The 23,182-nt window shown below is 39.7% G+C and overlaps 1 protein-coding gene across 2 annotated transcripts in view; it reads right to left on the bottom strand.

Moving 5' to 3' along the window:
- The window catches only part of ENPP1 (ectonucleotide pyrophosphatase/phosphodiesterase 1), a 76,499-nt gene that overhangs the window by 7,513 nt on the left and 45,804 nt on the right, over window positions 1-23,182 (bottom strand). For both annotated transcript variants that reach the window (XM_038394986.2, XM_038394985.2), the window contains exons 10-20: window positions 19,113-19,178; window positions 17,740-17,812; window positions 15,526-15,634; window positions 14,321-14,452; window positions 13,446-13,477; window positions 11,042-11,169; window positions 9,167-9,236; window positions 6,489-6,576; window positions 4,237-4,409; window positions 3,654-3,705; window positions 707-861 (exon numbers count right to left, since the gene is read on the bottom strand). In XM_038394986.2, coding sequence (XP_038250914.1) covers window positions 707-861; window positions 3,654-3,705; window positions 4,237-4,409; window positions 6,489-6,576; window positions 9,167-9,236; window positions 11,042-11,169; window positions 13,446-13,477; window positions 14,321-14,452; window positions 15,526-15,634; window positions 17,740-17,812; window positions 19,113-19,178 — 1,078 coding nt within the window. The remainder of the gene's footprint in view (window positions 1-706; window positions 862-3,653; window positions 3,706-4,236; window positions 4,410-6,488; window positions 6,577-9,166; window positions 9,237-11,041; window positions 11,170-13,445; window positions 13,478-14,320; window positions 14,453-15,525; window positions 15,635-17,739; window positions 17,813-19,112; window positions 19,179-23,182) is intronic.

Raw genomic sequence — 23,182 nt, 5'->3', positions numbered from 1 at the left:
AGTTGCACCCACAAGATTCCCAAGCAGATCTCCCCTGTTCTGCTTGGACAGCATGTTCATGTATGAATAGCGAACACTGGTTGTCAGCCTCCACTTCACCTCCATTTCTCCCGTCCTCAGACTACATAGATGGGCTTCCTGCCTTGAGAAAGGGAAGGCACAGGTCAAGGACCTGCCTGGTTTTTCATCATACATTAGCCACACAGAAACTACATAGGATGCCTTTTAGAAAAGGGCCCCCTCGTACTATGAAACCATTCTTAATGTGGAGGTTCCAGATGCAGCCACTATGATGGAGGCTATGGACCCACACTGCAAAGGAGTGGGCCTATCCAGAGACCCAAAGCCAGAGTGGATTCACAGGGCCTCTCCACCAATGGCTTTTGCCTACTGGAGATTGCCACAGTTCCTGGGGAACTGCTGGTTTCTGGAGGCAGAATTGGAGCTCACTTCAGGGAAGGGAGAGGTGCCACAATCCATCCACTGTATGTTTTCCTCCCCACATTCCCTCTCCTGTGGGTGTTTTCATGGGACAGATGCTATGGGCAGCTATTATGTGAATTTTGGGGCAACAAACATTCAAAAGCAGAGCTGCTTCCAGCCCTGAAATTCCAGTTTACAAAAAACAACAAAAAAAAACCAACCTCTGACCAAAAAGGATAACAGTAGGAAGAACAAAGCATTACAGAAGCCAGCTAATACTTACGTATTTGCTAACAGTGTAGGCACTCCACAAAGTCATATTGAGATCCTGGCTGTATCCATTTACATACTGGTGATGGTAAAGGAGGTAATATGTGCTTCTCTTCTGTAGAATCCTGGGCCTCCCATAAGGCAAACTGTATTTCTCAATCTTCTTTACTAGAGCAGAAACAGGGTTTATTACAAGTTCTATACGCTTTGCATATTTGTTGAGATTTTCTGCAGTGCACCTTCATATTTCTTGTGATGGCAAGAACTTGCCACAATTTCCAACTACCACACAGAAAAAGTATGATTAAGACAAGAGTAAGAGAAAGGTACTAGCCTGCAGAGCACCTCCATGATCATGCAACAGATTGGTTATTTACCAATATCAGATATTTAAATATCTGAATTAAACTCAAAGAGGAAGCAATGCATTTTGCCAGTACAGAGTAATCATTTAAAATTACAGATGGTCCTACATTTCCCAAAAATCTGGGTGGGGGTTTCAGTTCAAGTTTCTCTTCTGGAACCCACCACTCTTAGTGTGTAGGGAGAGACCATAACTAATTGATAGGTTTGGGACAGACTTCAGTTTTACTGAAGCAATGCAACTATATAGTAAGTCATATAATTTGATTTCAATGTATTTCTTTGAAATCCTTTAATTAATCAAGGACTTAGTGAAATGTTGGTTACTCCTTCATAAAGGTGTGCACTTAGTTCTACAATGAATTACTGTCATAGCCAGAGACTGTGCCTAACACCCTTTTTCTACCAACTGACCTGAGAAAGCAGGGAAAAAAAATTGCCATTACAATATAATTACACTACTGGAATGCAACTATACTACAGTGTAATTACAGTCACTCTAATAAAAAGTGTGCCTAATTTATCCATACAATGTAGAATAATTCAGGACAGTGAACATTTTAATGTTTTTGCACCACAGTAATTGTGTGTGGCTCCTTTCCCTGTGTGGCTATTAACTATTCTTTTCTTTAGAATCCAGAAGGGATTTATCTATTTGCTTTCTGCACAATATCCCCCCTACCTCTCAAAAGTATTACAGGATAGTCACTGTTTTTTTAGATCTGTAGTGACTCCTTTCACTTGTGCAGTAGAATCCCAGAGTTATGAACACCTCGGGATTGGAGGTTAGTTGCAACTCTGAAATGTTTGTAACTCAGAACAAAACATTATGGTTGTTCTTTCAAAAGTTTACAACTGAACATTGACTTAATACAGCCTTGAAGCTTTACTATGCCGAAGAAAAATGCTGCTTTTAACAATCTTAATTTAAATGAAAACAAGCACAGAAAAGGTTTCCTTACCTTGTTAATTATTTTTTTTAAAAACTTTTCCTTTATTTTTTTAGTAGCTTACATTTAACATAGTACTCTACTGTATTTGCCTTCTTTTTGGTCTCTGCTCTGTGTCCTTCCGATTCTAAATGAGAGGTGTGGTTGACCTGTCAGTTTGTAATTCTGGTGTTCGTAACTCTGAGATTCTACTGTATTTGGTAAGTGTAATCACTATAAATTTTAATATCCCCAAGCTCTGAATTACTGGAGTATTGTTATCTAAACTGTTAATCGTGCAGAACAGTCCTGCTTCCGTTGAAGACAATGACATTAACATCAATGGGTGCAGGACCAGGCCCTTAGACTTACATTTTTACAAAAGTGAGTTAATTGGAATTATGGGCCTGATCCTACAGTCTTTACTTAGGCCCTGATTCAGCAAGGTACTTAAGTATGTGCTTAACTTTAAGCAAGTCAGTAGTCCCACTAACTTCAATGGGACTACCCACTGAGTATCTTGCTGAATTGGGAACTCAAGCAAAATTCCCATGATCAGGCCTAAAAAGTTACTAAGTGGATCTCATTTTATTGATCATCTGCATGAGTGCTACAAAGTACAGAAAGCAAGAATTAAGAGGTTCTGGGATATGTTTTTAAAGTATCTGCTGTTATTGTTGAGTAGACTCATGAAAAACTCTTATCCCACTGCCTACACCACGGTCAGTCTACACATACCTGCCAAAGCATCAGGTTATTCATGAGTGGACAAAAAAAGTCTAATCCTGCCTTCAATGGGGACATAACCTTATAGATATTAATGGGAGTTCATGGGTACAGAATTTATTTTCATGGGAGGTGGTGATGTCATCTCTGTCTTGAATACAAACACAGAACAAGGTCCATACCAACTTATTGATCTTTCTGACATTCTAATCAACCTGAATCCATTTTTGATATTATTAATGCCAGCAGATGTAATTCACATGACCATTAGTTAGGTTTTAGTTATGATGACCAATAGCCAGTGACTAAGTCAAAGGCTCATTTAAGAGGAAAAAAACAGCTTCAGTGTGGTCATAACAGAATACATTCTATTACAAATCACAGTGATATACTGTTGACCATGTAAATAAACCTATTTTATTCTTATGACTAATACTCTAGACTGTCTAAAGTAAAGATTTTCTATGTTTCATCATATATGCAGGCTTCAAGGCATTAACATTTGCAGGGTTTTCCTAGCTAATTTCTCCTCATTAAATTCTTATGTATCCAATGTTGTAAGATTCAAAATCTACCATAGGAGAATTCAAATATATCTAGATAATCAAGAAATAGATGGCATATATGCCATATCAGTTCTGTATTTAACAGAGCAACCATGTAGTAATGGCCCCAAATATAGACTACATTTCTATAAAAATATACTGCATAGTAATAGAATTTTAAAGAACAGTACTTTACAAGACAGAGGGATCTATTTGTAAAGATGAATAGTTTAGGTAAATACCGGTAAAAGATGAGATTCTTTGTTCAGCCCATGTACTTGAGTAGGACTGAGGATAAATCTAGGCATTGGTCAAAACTTTTTTAAAGAAGTAAAACCTTTTTATTTTATTTAAAACAACAAAAACACCATTTTCTCCTATAAAATAAAATGCTTACCTTCTGATGCAGTGTGATTTAACTGTTTCTGAAAATCCCTTATGGGCAAGCCCTATAAAACAAAACACAGGGATGCTACTATTCGTTATATAGAGCACAATTCCCTGCCAACAGTTCTCAACAATAAATATACAAAACCCTTTGTTAACAAATTCAAGCCCTCTGTTCCACAAGCCTTCCACACAGGAACTCCCAGTGAAGTCAACTGAGGGCTGCCCATCAACAGCGTGCGTGATCAAGGTTTAAATTAAGAAAATAAAGTCTTCAATTTTATGTACAACTATCCTCCCAGGAGGAAAATTCCCATATGATAAAGTCAAGAAGGCAAGAGTTCAATGCTTCTCTGTCAAACCTTGCCTTCCAATGGCAGCATTTGGTCCTACGCGAAAAGGTAGATCAGGCCCTCTATACCTATTGCTCATTAAAATCAACAGAAATCTTTCCATTGATGTCAATGTGCACTCTATCAGGACTATAGATGGCAAAATTATGAATGTAGTGGTGATCACACTCAGGAGTATACAGTTTCAGACAATTACAAAATTATTTTGGCTCAGCAGTTTTATCCATCTGAATTACTTACTGCCAAATCACATGAGCAACCAATGTCCAATGAAGAGGTGGTTTTCAGGAGTGGATAAACAGAAGGATGACTTTCTTCCTCTGGATGTCTTGGAATGTAAACAGGATTCTTTAAAAGGTGGTTTAGGCTTCCATGAGTTCCATTGTTATAGGCTGGTGTTATACCAAGCAAATCTACAAACAATTCAAACTGAACATTAAGGGGGATCCAAAAAAAATACAGGGCAGTTTGGCTGTGACTATACTCATGTGGGTGCCATGTCTGCAGCATTGCCTGTTTCTGTCTTAGTATTCCTTACAGTCAAACTAAGTCAGGTGGCAGATTAATGTAGCTGCTTTCACAGCCAGCTACCACTTGTGACAGTCACTTGTAGTGAAGGAGGGAGACACGATTTCTCATCCACCTGCCTCCTGATAGTGGAGAGGGAAGGGACAACATTCCCCTACGCAAAAAAACAAAAACACACACTTGTACCTTGTGGAGTTGAACTTGTAGCCTCCAAATCTGAAATAGTGGCTAGAACTCTAACAATTGGTGCACAAAGTTGGTGGCTATTGAGTACGCAGGTTTTGGGGGAACTCCTGATCAATTGTTATCTTTTGAAAGTTGAGATGCTGGCATGGGTACCTGTTGAAGGCACTAGGGCCTACAGCTGAACTGGCTCCTCTGAGCTGCCAATACAGACCTCCACTCTTGCTTCTCTCCATAAGAAGTGATAGCTCAAGGGAGAAGCTTGCATAGCTGCAGTGGAGATTAACTGGTGACTAGTCTACTATATCCTTCATCAATGATAGTAGCAACAGTCCCAGAAGGAAGCAACAATGTATGTGCAAGTAAGAGAAAAAGGGACACTGCTTCCTGCTGATGGCCCTGATCCACTAAAAAATTTAGGCACCAGAGCTTTCCCACTGACTTCAGTATGCCTATTCACAGGCTTAAGTGTTTTTGTGGATCAAGGCCTTTGGTAACAGAATCTCCCTTGAGGAGAACCAAGTACAAGGGTGAATTCCAGTGAAAAAAGGGGAAGGAGGAGTTTCTAGGAGAGGCTTTAGAGCAGACAAGCCAAATCTGTGGGGGGCGAGGGAAATGCAGAAATTGGGCTTGTTTTTGTCTTAATTGGCTTGTGAGTTGCTTGTTGGCTAGTTTTTAGCTTGTAGCTTCTTTTTGGATCGGCTCCTGGCAAGGGGGGCAAGGAGGGGGAAAAAGAGTCAGGGGTGCACAGCAGGCCCACCCCAGTCCCAGACTGCACATCAAGGGGATCTAGTCACAGAGTGATGCGGTTCTTAGGAATTGGCCTGTTTTGGCCTTATTTTGAAATGGGATTAGCTTGATTTTTGGCTTATTGTGAAAGCTTATTTACTGCGTGAAAGTTGGCAACTGTGCTTCAGAGGGTGGAAAGACAGGTGGACACCCCAGGGACACAGAGGGAACTAGCAGGTGGAGAGAGAGATGTGGAGGATTATAGACACAGACAATGGAAGACAGTGGTGAGCTAAGAAAACCAAGAACAGAGAAAAGTAAAAGAAGTAAAAGTAAAAGAAGAGACAACATAATATGAGGGGAGAGCAAAGGAGCCAACAAGGCATTCAGTTTTCAGAAATTCAGAGTAGCAGCCGTGTTAGTCTGTATTCGCAAAAAGAAAAGGAGTACTTGTGGCACCTTAGAGACTAACAAATTTATTAGAGCATAAGCTTTCGTGAGCTACAGCTCACTTCATCGCAATGCATGCGATGAAGTGAGCTGTAGCTCACGAAAGCTTATGCTCTAATAAATTTGTTAGTCTCTAAGGTGCCACAAGTACTCCTTTTCTTTTAGTTTTCAGAAAGAGATCTTAGGTTGATGTTGCTGTTGCAATAAATGCTAATGTTATAGGAAATAAAGTGACAAGTGCCTGAATAAATTGTTTGAGGATGTCCCGTCAGTGAGCACACAGGCATGCAAGAAAAACAGGAAACACATAAATCAAGTAATGTAGAAAGGCTACTTTTTGGCAGGGGAAGGATAGATTAGTTTAAATTCTTTTATGTCAAAAGTCAAAATGTTCCAATCAGAGAGTTCATATTAATCTGTTTTTTTACTCTAGGGGTCTGATCTTTCTCAGGAATAAACATGGCTTCAAATTTATGAAATGCATTAGGCTCTAAGGGAGAAGCTTCAGAGATTTAAACACATGTTTATTAAAATTTTTATTTTTATGCCCAAGAGGTTTTCACAGGCTTATGAGGTTAAAAAAAGAGATTGCTTATTCTTACCACATATTAAATTATAGATTTCAATATTTTCAAATGGGTCAACTTGAGTCTTGAACTTGAATCCAGGTCCAAAGCCAATAAAGAGAGCCTACAGTTTAAACAAAACTCCAATTTACTTTTGTCTTTAAGGAATATTATGTAAAAAAGTGTACATATTACATAAACTGAAACCACTTTTATCCATTTACATTTTAATCACCACATCTTTGATGAACATATACAGTGTGCCATGGACTGAACTAGGTGCAGATTTCTTTTTTTTTTTTATTAAAGATAGATATATATTTCACATGACAACATGAGGCTAATCATGGAAGAAATCTGAAGAGGTAGAAGAAGCATTTGCAGAAGATTGGGGAGGTGGACAAGTCTGAGCAAAACTGAATTTGATTCACAGCTGACTTTAAAAGTTTTCAGCAAATGTAAACCTTGTGATGTATGAAAGTCCCCACTCTCTTCCCTCCTTTTGAGCAAATTAATTCTGCTTCCATATGCTTACTTAAATAAAATCGCTTAAAAAGAAACTTAGTATAACTGTTGGCCCAACATGACTGGCATACGTCACCCGAACAGCTTATTTGCAAGCCTTTAGTCTGAGGCACTCATTGGTTTTCCCTTTCTGGATGAGAATTGCACACCCAGTAGATCACAACCATCTTTGCAGAAGCGATACAATACTATTTCCCTTCTATATTACCTTCCTTGGCAAGATCTAAAAGCTCTTTGCAAACAATGATCACAATCTCAGATTCAGTCACTTTCTCAAAGTCACAAAAGCTTGGTGGCAGAGCTGAGAAAAGAACCCAGGTGTAGCTTTCAGTCCCTTTGAATTAACCATAAAACAATCCTTCCTCTTGGGGGATGGGGGTGGGGGGGTTGGAAAGGCTAATTGGCCAGGTTAGGTGAATAATACAAATATGGGGTAAAGTAAATTACATGTGTTTAACTATGACTTAAGACTGTTTGATCTCAACAATACGTAATTGTTGAAGGCATGTACAGGTTTCTCTAGTAAAAAAGTCAAATTTCCATTGTATTTACTAATTCCAGCTCTATAGAAGGAGCACAGAAAGGAACAGAAATATTCATACATTCCAAGGCAGAAGGGACAATTGCGATCATCTAGTCTGACCTCCTATATAACACTGGCCATAAAATCTCCTCAAGTAATTCCTAGAGCATAGCTTTTAGAAAAATAGCTGATCTTGATTTAAAAATTGTCTGATGGAGAATTCACCACGAACCCTGACAATTTTCCAGTAATTAATTACATATTTACACCTTGTTTTCCATCTGAATTTGTCTAGCTTCAAGTTACAAATAAATATTTCAATTATTAAATATATTTCTTTCCCATACTTATAAACTAATGAAGTCACCCATTAATCTTCTCTTCACTATAGGACATGTTTTCTAATCCTCTAATCATTCTCTGAACCCTCTCCAATTTATCATCAACATCCTTCTTGAACTGTAGGCACCAGAACTGGACATAGTACTTCAGAAGTGGTCACACCAGTGCCAAACATTGATGTAAAATAACTTCTCCATTTCTATTCAAGAGTCCCCGTTTATACATTCAAGAATTGCATTAGCTCTTTTGGCCACAACATCGGGAGCTCATGTTCAACTGATTATTTGCTATGATCCCCAAATCTTTTTCAGAGTCACTGCTTCCCAGAATAGAGCCCCTATCATTTGTACTTTCTTTGTACCTAGCTGTATTAAAATGTATATTGTTTGCTTGTGCCAAGTTTACACCAAGTAAACCAGATTGCTCTTTATTAGTGACCTGTTCTCTCCATTATTTACCGTTCCTGTAATATTTGTGTCATCTGCAAACTTTATCCTTGATTAATTTTATTCTCAGCATCTTGATTTTGTGCTGAGTGCTCATATCTTTCATCATTTTACCCTCCCCTTTTGTTATAAGTTTAATGCCTTCCTGACTACTCTAGGCTGCCAGCTGACCTTGATGGGTCTTCAGCAACTTGGCCCTCCAGCCAAGACACAAAGTTCAAATAATACCCCAGATGGGGTTCAAATAGTCCAATAACTATATTGCATATTTGCCCTTGCTAGAGTCATCAGTCCTAGCTCTGGGCCCTTTATTTGGGCTCCCAAATAAGACCTGTCCCCTTCTTGGGGTTTATAACACGTCACCTATGGTTAGTAGGGGAACTCTGGGTTCCAACCCAGGGACCCTATAAACTGCAACCACACACTGTACTATTTACTCTAATCCATAGTTGTTACTTTCCTGGGCCTCTTCCTACCAGGCCCTTTATCTCCATCCTTATCTCAGGGCCAACATCCACAGGTTCTCTAGTTCCATCCCCCTTCTTCACTCCTCTCATCCCAGGCAGGAACTGATCCGCTAAGGTCCTACAGAACCTTTTCTTTCAGTCTGCTGGGCTCAGATTGGCTGTGGCTTCCAAGATGGCTGCTCCATTGAGGCCTCTCTAAAACCACCCATCTTTGCTTCTCTTTTTCTCCCACCTCACTGCTTCCTGGAGTAGGGTCTAGCAGAACAGCATGGCCTGCAGCAGGGAGCCCTGGTACACACCGTTACAAGGTGTGTCCTGGATTAAACAAACATATGCACGAAAATCATCCTTTGCAACCTGTGAATAAGGTGAATTAAGCTACCATAAGCGTTACCATCTTCTGAATCTTACCTGCATACTCATGAAGCGATTGTCTGAGCCATGGAATCCACCACTGCAATATTTCTTTTCAGATGGTTTCCTATTTAAAAGAAGTCACAGGGTATGTAACCAATAATACTTACTTTACAAAATGCATTTATGAAAAAATATATTCAGTAGCTGTGTTTGTCTGCATATAAAATGGGACATTAACTAAAGTGAAATCTATACCCAGGGGCCTACAGAATCTGTAAGCTCTGGAGGAGTAAAATCTTTAAAATTTTGAAGAATAGAAACTGCCATCTCCAGTTATAATCTCTGCAAGTCATGGGGAGCACCAGTCTCTTCCCAGTGGGTGGGCTACACAGAAAATGGGGGGGTGGCTGCGCCCTCCCTTGCCATAAGGCCCCACCCGTCTCCTTAGTCCTGTCCCCTGCTCCTCCTCAATTAAGTGCCAGCCCCGCCTCTTCCCCCGAGGCCCTGACCCAGTCGGAGACTGGAAGCCAGAGTTGGGCAGCGTGGGGTGGCTGCTGCATTGGCTGGTGCCATGGTGCAGACAGCCACAGAGCTCCCCCGTCTAATCCTGCTGCTACTCAGGACCCTGGGGCTCTGGCTGCTCCACAGCTCCCCACCACCCTTCAACTGTTCGCAGCTTATGTGGGGGGACCTGCCTCTCGGGACGGCAGAGTCTTCTGGGAGCAGTGACTGCAAGGGGTGGTGCCCAGGAGCGTGGCTGTAGCGGGTCAGTCCAGGTCACTGTGGGGAGCCCCAGATCCTCCACCTGTCCTGGAAAGCATTCCCTGGTGGGCAGGGATACAAGCCAGCGGCTGCTCTTGGGCATCCTAGCACCCTGCCCGGGCTTACTTCTGTGCTGCTGCACTGCCTTCAGAGCTGGGTGGCCAAAAAGTGGCAACTGCTGCTGCTGGCCAGGTGCCCAGCTCTGAAGGCAGTTTTTGCTGCCAGCAGCAACAGAGAAGTAAGTGTTAGTTTCATGATTTGATTACGATTGTGTTCATGCAATAATTTGATCAGTTGTTTATCTCAATCTATATTCTTGACTTATTGATTCCAATGTATACTATTGTTAATTCCTTGATTCATTCCTGTGATCTCCATTGTAACCTCAGTTCAATTATTTTACTGTTTAGTGTTTTAGGGAATTTAGTAAAATTGGTTAGCTTTACATTTGCTTGTTTATTTTAAAAGTTGTAAAACATACACCAGACAGGTTCTCTCATCAAATGTCAACATGGTATATATGGACCACTGCCCCACTCCTAAATTAAACCCTTATTACCATTACACAATATACACTATTATTCTGGCAATGGTAAATGTATAGGTCAGAAGAAACAATACAATTTCTGACAGTGAAATAAGAGAACAAGACATAATGCAGGATGGTTCAGGAAATTTCACCTCTAGGTCCCCAGCAAATTTTCCCCCTGGGCTGCTAATAGCTAAAAGTACAATAGGGTTGTTCAATAGCTTGTGAAAAGTGAGTTGATTCACTGCAGTTCACAGGCGGACACTGATTGAGCAAAGCACTTATACCCTTAACTTTAAGCACATGCTTTGGGAATTAAGCAGGTACTTAAGTGCTTTCCAGAAATGGGGTCTTAATTGACAAGTGTTCACATCACAAAACCCACCAATACCTTAGGCATATTTAGCAAGGAGAAATTCATATAGACTAAGATGATCCCACAAAGTCAGGGACAAGGGCAGTGTAGGAAAAAGCATACTTTGTGCTACACCTATTCTGTGGATAAACAGAGACCTCAGTCTCCAATGGCTGTCAATCTAGAACCATTCACTTGTTGTTCTTTTGCTTTGGAGGAGAAAAATTAAAAAAGTCAAGAAATTCTTTACTGTAGAATCAAGTACTGATGAATGGTAACTTACCGAGCGAGTTGCCACTGGGGGTCTAAGTAAAAATGTACTCGTTCAATTCGGTCGTTGTTGACATAGTGAAAACGCTTGGGTAAGAACTCTTTCATAAATGCTTTGAAATGCTGATCTGGGTCTATGCACTGAAATTTTTAAATTAAGATATACATTTAATAATGTGTGAAAAAACTAGCCATGACCATCATGCATAAATTCTTATGTATATCATAAACTAAGTGCTTAATAGTGCTTTAACGACAAAAGGTCTTGTCCAACTCCTGTTAAAGTCAATGGGAGTCTTTCCATCACACTCAAAGACCTTTCAGATGGTGCATAAATATCAATTACTTACATTTGAGAGTCGGTCAATATGTATTTTAACACTTATATTTAAGGGATGCGGTCAATGAATTTTTTTTAATTATCTAATTTTTTACTCCTTTTTCTGATGAGATTCTGACCACACTGGACTTGAGAACCCTGGCTGGTATTAAGACCTTTATTAATTGAGGTCTCTCTTATGTAAGAGACATCACATGAACAGGATCTCAAAGTCTAGTGGTGTTGAATTGTCCAGTTTGAGAATGCTGCACTCTATTATGGAAAAATCATACACATACAAAGGTTTTAATATATTGGTCACCCATGGATATTTAATATTCTCCCCCACCAACATTCCCTTTTCCTTTATGTAATCCCCACTTGGAGTTTGCCAGCTCCTGGAATACCAGACTGAGCCACTTAGGGGGTCCTACCCTACAAACTACAACAATAATAGCTACCAGAGCCCTCTGACACCATTTTCCACTATGCTTGGAGTCAAAGGTGGGAACAGAAGGGGCTAGAAAATCCTGATGAGGCCAATACGGAGGTTTCTGCATGGGGTGATCTGGATGGTGAGTGTGATGTAATGTCAGCTGAGAGAGGAGTTAAAAATAGAAAAAAGTCTAATGAATGACAAACAAAACTTAAGTCATTTATCTGCCCAAAGTGAGTCACTGAGGTCACAATCATAGAAACGTAGAGCTGGAAGGGAATTCAAAGGGTCATAAACTTTGGCCCCCTCTACTGAGGCAGACCCAAGTAAACTTAGATCATCCCTGACAGATGTTTCTCCAACCTGTTCTTAAACGCCTCCAGGGTTTTAGAACCTCCATTGGAAGCTTATTCCAGTCCTTAACTATCCTTATATTTAGAAACCTTTCCCTAATATCTACCCAAAATCAACTTTTGCTGCAGATTAAGCCCATTACTTCTTGTCCTACCTTCAGTGGACATTGAGAACAATGGATCAACATCCTTTTTAGAAGGGCCCTTAACATATTTGAAGACTGTTACCAGATCCCCCTTCAGTTTTCTTTTCTCAAGGCTAAATATGCCCAGTTTTAACCTTCCTCATAGGTCAGGTTTTTGAAACCTTTTTATCATGTTTGTTGCTCTCCTCTGGAATATCTTCAATTTGTCCACATCTTTCCTGAAGTGTGGTACCAAGAATTAGACACAGTACCCTAGCTGAGGTCTTGCCATTGCTGAGTAGAGCAGGACCATTACATCCCATGTCTTACATACACCATTACCATTAATGCATCTCAGAATCATATTTGCCTTTTTCCTTAACCGCATAACATTGTTGACTATTATAACCCTCAAATCCTTTTCAGCAGTACTACCACCTAGCCAGTTATTCCCTATTTTGTAGTTGTGCATTTGATTTTTCCTTCAAGTGTAATACTTTCCACTTGTCTTTAATGAATTTAATCTTGTTGATTTCAATTCTCTAATTTGTCAAGATCATTCTGAAGTCTAATCCTACCCTCCAATTTGCTTGTGACCCTTCCCAGCTTGGTGTCATCCACTAATTTTATAAGAATACTCTCCACTCCATTTTCCAAGTCATTAGTGAAAATATTGACTAGTACTGGACCTAGGACTGACCTCTGTGGCATCCCACTAGATATGCCTTCCCACTTTCATAGCAAACCACTGATAACTTCTCTTTGAGTACAGTTTTTCAACCAGTTGTTCACACACCTTATTGTAATTTAATCTAGACCACATTTCCTTAGTTTGCTTAGGAGAATGTCAAGTGGGACTGTATCAAAAGCCTTACTGAAACCAAGACACATCATGGCTACTCTTTTCCCCCTACCCACTAGTCCCCCATCAAAGAAGGAAATTAGGTAGGTTTGGCATGATTTGTTCTTGACAAATCCTGCTGGCTATTTCTTATACCCTTATTACTATAACCCTTGTCCACTTTTCTTTCTCTGTTGTTTCTCTACCTGTCATTGTGTCATATCTAGATTTGGGTAGTAACCTGTTTGGGGCAGTGTCCTTCTCTTTTTATATGTTATGCTGTAAAATAATAAATGTCAAAATGAATCAAGAAGCATGAGCCAACATTAAAGACTACACTTACTGTAAGTTGTCTGGTAACGTACTGGTAATCAACTGGAAGAGTCACATATAAAAATTAGTCACCTAAAGTTTAAACAAAAAGATGCAAAATAAAAGGCTTCCAACTATGGAATGCTGATTCAATACCATATAATGCAGTCATCTAGGTTAAAAATAAATTTCTAAATGTAATAAACTTGTTTTTCCTGTATGAAAACTAAGCAACCAATAGTAAAAACAAAATCAGTCAGAAAATCTTCAAGCTATACTTTTTAACTAGTCTTTTTAGGAGAGGTTTCCTTCACATTTTCTTCTCTCCAGTTGCTTTGGTTATTTACTTGTAATGTTCAGATATTTATAGTTTAAATAGTGTTGACAGAAAAGGTGTTGACAACTAGAATCGGACATTCCAGATTTTATTGCAATGTGCACATAAGAATGTGTTGTGCTAGTCTAATAACTTGGAGCTTTCTTGATTTCTTTGTACAGTGTTTATAAACAAGAAACAAAATAAATTTAATCCAGCAACCTTCCTTCATAGAGCTTAAGGCCAGAAGGGACCATTAAGTTATCTAGTTTGACCTCCTGTATATCACAGGTCATTAAATTTCTCCTAGTTACTCCTGCATTGAATCCAATGACCTGTGTTTGGCTAAACCATATAGAGATTAAGGGCCCCAGCTACACATGCAAGTGAACCATGTTTTTAAATGCCTTTAAGAGTAGAAGATATATGCTTCTAGGTCATAACTGTTTCCCCAACCCTTATAGTTCATTTCTCTGTAAATTTGTACTGAATCTGAGGAATATCAGTATATTCTGTACATATTCATCCTCACTTATTTTTTAAAAGTTTAGAAATAGATAATCAAGTAACACATATCAGCAACTACATACAAGAGAAATACTCATCTGGAACGTTTTGGGGTCTTAAGCGAGCTGCAGGGCCAGGAATTATTGTGATATCTTGAACATTCTCCATATATGTACTCAGATATGCTGTTTTACTACAGCTAGCTGTTTCCATGCCTGCAAAAGGGAAAAAATGTTATTTTTAAAAGAGGTAGTACAAATCTGCAGTACTCCTGATAACAGCATGTGTAGTTTTTTTGTACAAAGGGGAAATGTAGCTTTCCTGGTTAAATCACCAAGCACAATATAATCTGAACAGCAGAAAGGAACTGTGAACTCATACTGTACATAAACATCTACCATTTCAGCAGCCCAGTAACACTCCCTCATGACAGTTCTCACAAGAAAACTGAAATAGATTTTCCCCACTGAAGGAGAAAAATAAAGGATACTGTGGGAGCTGGACTGGTAGAGTGGATAACGTTTCACTTCTGGACTGTGGTCAGAAATCTAAGGTTTATACACACAGCCCTGCAGTAAATGACAGGTCAAAGGAAGCTAGTGGAAATAACAGGCCATGGCTGTGGCTTTCAGCTTCATTTGTGCAGTGTGTATACACACACCAGTGACTACTTAAGAAAAACAAAAACAGGATGTTATAATAAATAAAAACTAATTTAGTCTTAAAATTGAATCTATTGCTTTGAAGTCACTTAAGGTGGAATGTGGGGGCGGGGAAGAGAGATTGGTGCAGCATGTGAAAAGAAATGAACTATCATTCCCCCCACCAACTCCACAAATTAACAATAAAAGGACGGATTCTCAGGTACAATGCAGACCCAGAGGTAATAAATAAATAAATAAATAAAATGGCATTTTGGTGATGGGCCTTGGGCTCATGGGAATTGAGTGAGACCTTGTGGTCTCTCTGGGCCAAGGTAAGACTTAGTGGCCTTCACGCCTTTGGTCCGTGCCCTTCTGCATCCTCTGTTCCTCTTGCAGCAGGGAGGGTGCTAAGACTGATTCCTGGGGGGTAGGCTGAGGAGAGCCTACCCCACACTGAGTTTCTATTGGTAATGAGCCCTATAACCCCCAAACTGGAACCAATTAAATATCTGGTATAGAAGAGTGTGGGTGATGGGCAGGTACTGTCCCTTCCCTGTGCTAAAGGTTAATAAAAGTTGCAGCCTGCCACTTAATTCCATGCATGTGTCTGTCCTCATTTTGCCATTGTTTACATATCAATTTACCATGATCAGAAAGAAGAATAATGTTTAGGCATTTGTGCAAGTTCATTTGTTTGAGACCATCCATCAGCATCCCAACTATGTTGTCCACTCTCTGTAGTGCAAGAATGACCTGCAGAATAGAAATGTGGTGATGTAAAATAGAAGTTAAGCATTTAGAAACCAATTCATATATCTGTATTTGGTGAATATAAAATGTAAGACACAGTATGGCCCATATACAAATAAAAGACCTCTTCCTGCAGACTCTATTCACATAAGTATTCCCAGAGATTTCAGTTGAACTATTCATGTGAATAAGAATTGCATGGTCAGACCCAAGTTTTCACTTCAGGTTAAATATGAGCTATTTGTTTAAAAGGAGAAATTATTACAAAAATATAGTCCAATCAGTTTCATCTTCACATAAATTATATACTTCTGTCATTTGGGTAATTTTAACAGGGAACATAGGGATGGACTAGTGACTTGGGGTCTTAATCATTGGTTGAAAATTTAATTTTAAACCAAAAGAAATGCCATCCTATAGCTTAATTCTTCACCCTTTTTCATGTTTAGTATTTAGTGACAGTGGACTCTGTGGGACTACTTGCAAGAATAATTTAGATGCATAAAGTAATCAATACGAGCAATTAATATTTATAATCAGCTGGTTACATTTGATGGGACTACTTGCATAAGTAATTCTACTCAGTGTGAGTAAGGGTTGCAGAATCATGCTCTTACAGAGCTAGTCAGATGTCCTTACAGTGGTTTTTATTCTTTAAAGTGTTTCTGACATACGTAACCTACATTTTATTTACTAACCAAAGATAAGGATAACTGAGTTTAATATTACCTAAGAAATGGGGAAGGGGAGGGGGGAAGACAGAGACACCACTGTCAAGCTCTCATTGGCAGTTAATTAACTAAAGAACTACATTGATCTTTCAGTATTATCACAGAAACAGTGTTCAATTTGTGAAAGCGCTCCACAAGAGAAATTGAAAGCTTCTTGCTGTTGATAGCTCCAGTGAAATTTGGAAAAGTCAGTTATAGATGCCAAAACTTTTCCTTTTTGCAAATACAGACTAACACGGCTGCTACTCTGAAAACTTTTCCTGAGTTCAAGATAGTACCATTCTCTAATATTCCCAAATCACCGAATAGTTTTTTTCCCCTTCCACCTCTTCTTGTTTTTGTAAGTGCATTTACTGAAGGATGTAACATTGACCTGTGGTGGAAAATGAAGGCTTCTCTTTATTTACAGAATGGGTACAGCATAGACAGTGGTAATATCTGCTTCCCCTATGCCAGTGGTTCTCAACCAGAGGTCCAGGGCCCGCTGCAGGCTGTGAGCATGCTTCAGGGGGTCCGCCAAGCAGGGCCAGCATTAAACTCGCTGGGGCCCAGGGCAGAAAGTCGAAGCCCCACTGCATGGAGCTGAAGCCCAGGGGCCCTGAGCTCCACCACCCAGAGCGGAAACCAAAGCTTGAGCAATGTAGCTTTGTGGGGGCCCTGTGGCATGGTCCCACAGGCAGTTGCCCTGCTTGGTACCCCCTAGTGCCAACTTTGGCTTTTATATGCAGAAAAGCAGTTATTGTGGCACAGGTGGAGCCATGGAGTTTTTACAGCATGTTGGGGGTGGGGCCTCAGAAAGAAAAAAGGGTTGAGAATCCCCGCCCTATGCCAAAGTCTGACATGGAAGGAGATACGATTCATATCCACCTAACTGTGGTCTGAGACAGCCAGCAACCGTGCCAGATACAATGTGAATAGCCATCCACAGAAGTGGACTGGGATTAGAGCTGGTTAAAATGTTTCATTCATCCCATCTCTTCCAACCCACCTTTAAGTCCCCCCCCCAACTGATAATGTTCATGAAAACAATTTTTTTCTTTCCAAAAATTTCTAGTATTTTTTGTCAAAAGGGAGAACTAGTGTATGAGTGGGGGGGAAGGGGATTAAATATACACCATTTACAACCTCATCCGCAATTGCAATTTTAAATTATAATTAAAATTAGTACCTAATTTTTTAGCATTGAAAACAGCACATTAAATGCCCTTTTACTAGGTATGTTAGGTCATGTTCACCCTCCCACAAAGTTGTTGTTCTAATAAATACACTGCAGATGAGTGCCCCAGTTTATGGCTGTTAAATTAACATACTTTACAAAGCTTTATCACTAACTCAGTACAGAGTTTGAAAAAACAAAACAAAAAACTGCCTACTTACTCCACTGCTGACTGGTCCAAAGTTATGGCCTGAGGAATCTGGTTCTTCTAAATACAGAGTGTAAAAGTGTGGTCTATATCAAACAGCACCAAAAATGTAATATTTTACATACACATTGAAAAAGAGTCTGGAAAAAATTATAATTCAACAATGGATATTAAGTAATAGAAACAACTGTGCATCACTTAGTGAGGAAACATTTTAAAAGAAGAGAACGGTAGACAATTTTCTTAGAAACAGGCTTGAAACAACTAATTTGTTGATCATAAATGATCTGGGAAAAAGTGGTAAAGTTGGCCAACAATACAAAACTACTCAAGATAGTTAAGTCCAACGTAGACTGCCGAGAATTACAGAGGGATCTCATAAAACTGGGTGACTGGGCAACAAAATGGCAGATGAAATTCAATGTTGATAAATGCAAATTAATGCACATGGGAAAACATAATCCCAATTATTTATACAAAAATGATGGGATCTAAATTAGCTATTACCACACAAGAAAGATCTTGGAGTCATCGTAGACAGATCTCTGAAAACATCCGCAATGTGCAGTGGCAATCCAAACAGTTAACAGAATGTTCGGAACCATTAGGCAAGGGATAGATAGTAAGACAGAAAATATCATAATGCCACTACATAAATTTATGGTATGCCCACACTTTGAACACTGTGTGCGGTTCTGGTCACCCCCTTTCAAAAAGGATATGTTAGAAATGGAAAAAGTATCAAGAAGGGCACCAAAAATGATTAGGGGTATGGATCAGCTTCAATATGAGGAGAGATTAAAAACACTGGGACTTTTCAGCTTGAAAAAGAGATGACTAAAGGGGGATATGATAGAAGTCTAAAATCATGACTGATGTGGAGAAAGTGAGTAAGGAAGTGTTATGAAATTAATAAGCAACAGTTTTAAAGCAAACAAAAAGGAACTATTTCTTCACACAATGCACAGTCAACCTATGGAAATCATTGCCAGGGATATTGTGAAGACAAAAAGTGTAACTGGGTTCAGAAAAGAATTAGATAAATCCATCAATGGTTATTAGCCAAAATAGTCCAGGATGCAATCCCATAAACCAGGGACTTTCAGATTCTGGGACTGGACGAGAGGGGATGGATCACTTAATAATTGCCCTATTCTTCCCTCAGAAGCATCTGGCATTGGCCACTGTCAGAAAACTGGATACTGGGCTAGATGAATCACTGGTCTGACCCAGTATGGCCACTCTTATGTTCTTATGAAGTTATTGAAATAATGCACACAGGGTATTAAATATAAACAACATTTACATTGCAATGTATTTATTAATCATTATTTCATTATTTTAACACTGTAAACAGAAGCTTTACATTTGAAATTTAATACCTACCTTTCATCTTTAGGTAACTGCAGCCAATGAAGAATAGCTATCACCCTTTCTTCAAATGGGATTGAACTGTATCAGAACAATACAACAACTGTATTTCAAAGAACCGAAAATTATGTTCACGTGAGTTACAAAACCTGATTTCAATGATCTTGAAATGAAGACACTTGGCAACATTAAGGTTGGATATCCATTAAATATATGACAGGTTTCAGAGTAGCAGCTGTGTTAGTCTGTATCCGCAAAAAGAACAGGAGTACTTGTGGCACCTTAGAGACTAACAAATTAGTCTCTAAGGTGCCATAAGTACTCCTGTTCATTAAATATATCTAGATCAATATTTTGGAGTACTACAATGACGGCAAATTTTACAAATAAAAGGCTAAGGGCCTGATCTAAAGGCCACTGAAGTCAACAGGAGTCTACCTTCCATGGGCTTTGGATAAGACCCTAAATCTTGCTTGCCTTCCTCATACAAGCAGTCCAACTGATTTCACCAGGCATGCTCACATAAGGTGAAAAGGATTTGTCCCATAAACTGTATTTTTAACACCATTCTGGTGTTTATAATGTGAGCCCAGTTGCCAAGTTTCTAATGACCACACATAGGTAAAATCTGGGATCAAAACTCTTAAGTTGACTGACAATCATAGATTAGTATACACCCACTAAAAACAGCCTATATGTTACTGAGACAGCACCACTTGTTGCTGATGACAGTTGTAGCTTGAACGACACAATGCAATTCAAAGTGACCCTGTTCAACTAACTGGAGAAAAGTGTAGAATGTCCCCCAAGCAACCAACAGTCAGAATCTACGTGACAAGAAAAATAGGTCCTGAGAAGAAGATTGAGGACCTCAGCGAAGATTTTTTTTTATTATTAATGATGATCCTCAAATGCACACACTTTTTCCACTACAGAGGAATGTTTATTCATAGGTAGGAACAGTTGACCATGAAGGCTACTGGCTTACTGTGAAATACCTTGAAAACTTGCAATAAGGTCAATTTGACAGTGAAATGTTTTCCATAACTACCTCATTACATAGAGTTTTTCAACTACATAGACAATATCATGTAAAGATTTTCCCATTTCATGTAAGGGAAGAGCTCAGATTGAGTGATCAGTATTAGAATGTAGGTATTTGTGAAATATTTGCACCAAGACAGCAACACATCACCAGATTCAGATGGCAAATCATTTGCATAGCTCTCCTAAGCATGTTATAGCATAATAGGTTCTTCAGTCAGTTACACGACATGCATAATGGAAAATGCAGGCTCTGGCTAGTGGGATTCTGCTTTTTCACACAATGTGCAGATGCGATGTTACGAGTGTAATAGAAAGAAAAGGAGTACTTGTGGCACCTTAGAGACTAACAAATTTATTTGAGCATAAGCTTTCATGAGCTACAGCTCACTTCATCGGATGCATTTGGTGGAAAAAACAGAGGAGAGATTTATACACACACACACACACACACACACACACACACACACACACACACACAGAGAACATGAAACAATGGGTTTATCACACACTGTAAGGAGAGTGATCACTTAAGATAAGCCATCACCAGCAGCAGGGCGGGGGAAAAGGAGGAAAACCTTTCATGGTGACAAGCAAGGTAGGCTAATTCCAGCAGTTAACAAGAATATCAGAGGAACAGTGGGGGGTGGGGTGGGGGGGGAGAAATATCATGGGGAAATAGTTTTACTTTGTGTAATGACTCATCCATTCCCAATCTCTATTCAAGCCTAAGTTAATTGTATCCAGTTTGCAAATTAATTCCAATTCAGCAGTCTCTCGTTGGAGTCTGTTTTTGAAGCTTTTTTGTTGAAGGATAGCCACTCTTAGGTCTGTGATCGAGTGACCAGAGAGATTGAAGTGTTCTCCAACTGGTTTTTGAATGTTATAATTCTTGACGTCTGATTTGTGTCCATTCATTCTTTTACGTAGAGACTGACCAGTTTGGCCAATGTACATGGCAGAGGGGCATTGCTGGCATATGATGGCATATATCACATTGGTAGATGCGCAGGTGAACGAGCCTCTGATAGTGTGGCTGATGTGATTAGGCCCTATGATGGTATCCCCTGAATAGATATGTGGACAGAGTTGGCAACGCCTGGACCAGTCCACACAAGAGATCCACTTCCTGGACACTACGGTGCTAATAAGCGATGGTCACATAAACACCACCCTATATCGGAAACCTACTGACCGCTATTCCTACCTACATGCCTCTAGCTTTCATCCAGATCATACCACTCGATCCATTGTCTACAGCCAAGCTCTACGATATAACCGCATTTGCTCCAACCCCTCAGACAGAGACAAACACCTACAAGATTTCTATCATGCATTCCTACAACTACAATACCCACCTGCTGAAGTGAAGAAACAGATTGACAGAGCCAGAAGAGTACCCAGAAGTCACCTACTACAGGACAGGCCCAACAAAGAAAATAACAGAACGCCACTAGCCATCACCTTCAGCCCCCAACTAAAACCTCTCCAACGCATCCTCAAGGATCTACAACCTATCCTGAAGGATGACCCATCACTCTCACAGATCTTGGGAGACAGGCCAGTCCTTGCTTACAGACAACCCCCCAATCTGAAGCAAATACTCACCAGCAACCACACACCACACAACAGAACCACTAACCCAGGAACCTATCCTTGCAACAAAGCCTGTTGCCAACTCTGTCCACATATCTATTCAGGGGATACCATCATAGGGCCTAATCACATCAGCCACACTATCAGAGGCTCGTTCACCTGCGCATCTACCAATGTGATATATGCCATCATGTGCCAGCAATGCCCCTCTGCCATGTACATTGGCCAAACTGGACAGTCTCTACGTAAAAGAATGAATGGACACAAATCAGACGTCAAGAATTATAACATTCAAAAACCAGTTGGAAAACACTTCAATCTCTCTGGTCACTCGATCACAGACCTAAGAGTGGCTATCCTTCAACAAAAAAGCTTCAAAAACAGACTCCAACGAGAGACTGCTGAATTGGAATTAATTTGCAAACTGGATACAATTAACTTAGGCTTGAATAGAGACTGGGAATGGATGAGTCATTACACAAAGTAAAACTATTTCTCCATGGTATTTCTCCCCCCCACCCCATCCCCCACTGTTCCTCTGATATTCTTGTTAACTGCTGGAATTAGCCTACCTGCTTGTCACCATGAAAGGTTTTCCTCCTTCCCCCCCCCCTGCTGCTGGTGATGGCTTATCTTAAGTGATCACTCTCCTTACAGTGTGTATGATAAACCCATTGTTTCATGTTCTGTGTGTGTGTGTGTGTGTGTGTGTGTGTGTGTGTGTGTGTGTGTGTGTGTGTGTGTGTGTGTGTGTGTGTGTGTAAATCTCTCCTCTGTTTTTTCCACCAAATGCATCCAATGAAGTGAGCTGTAGCTCACGAAAGCTTATGCTCTAATAAATTTGTTAGTCTCTAAGGTGCCACAAGTACTCCTTTTCTTTTTGCGAATACAGACTAACACGGCTGCTACTCTGAAACCTGTGGAGTGTAATAGAATATCTCATTGAAAGGTGAGAGGGCCAGAAAGAGTTAATTAACTCACAGACTGACCTGACCCATGGCTGAACTTTAGAGACTGGTTAGGAAGATATGTAAATGAATAGAGCTTTGAAATGCAAGCCTGTATTGTTAGGGATAGAAGAGTAGATGTTTGCTCAGGTCTTGTGATATAAGCAAACCAGTCTTGTCTATGGCTATAGCTTTGATTCAAAGATCAAAAAAGGAATAATTAACATATACTTGAGTGAAATAGTATTACTGTCTATGTCTTTTTGAAGGTTGATATAACCTGTATCTGAACTATTTAATGGATAAATTATCCTGTGCTAATTGCCATGATGTTTGGAAGAAGGAAAGTTAAGCCTATTGTTTTCTCATGCCAAAAGGCTGCAGGAAATGTATAAAAATCTTGGGACACGATCTTTCTTCATCTCAGATCTGCTTTGGGTTTCAAGAGGGGGAACCTTAAGCCATAAGGATTGATCCCCAGTCACTGACTGGAGTCAC

This window comes from Dermochelys coriacea, chromosome 3 (assembly GCF_009764565.3).
Source record: "Dermochelys coriacea isolate rDerCor1 chromosome 3, rDerCor1.pri.v4, whole genome shotgun sequence".
Classification (NCBI taxonomy): Eukaryota; Metazoa; Chordata; order Testudines; family Dermochelyidae; genus Dermochelys; species Dermochelys coriacea.
This window is presented reverse-complemented; position numbering and strand designations above follow the sequence as displayed.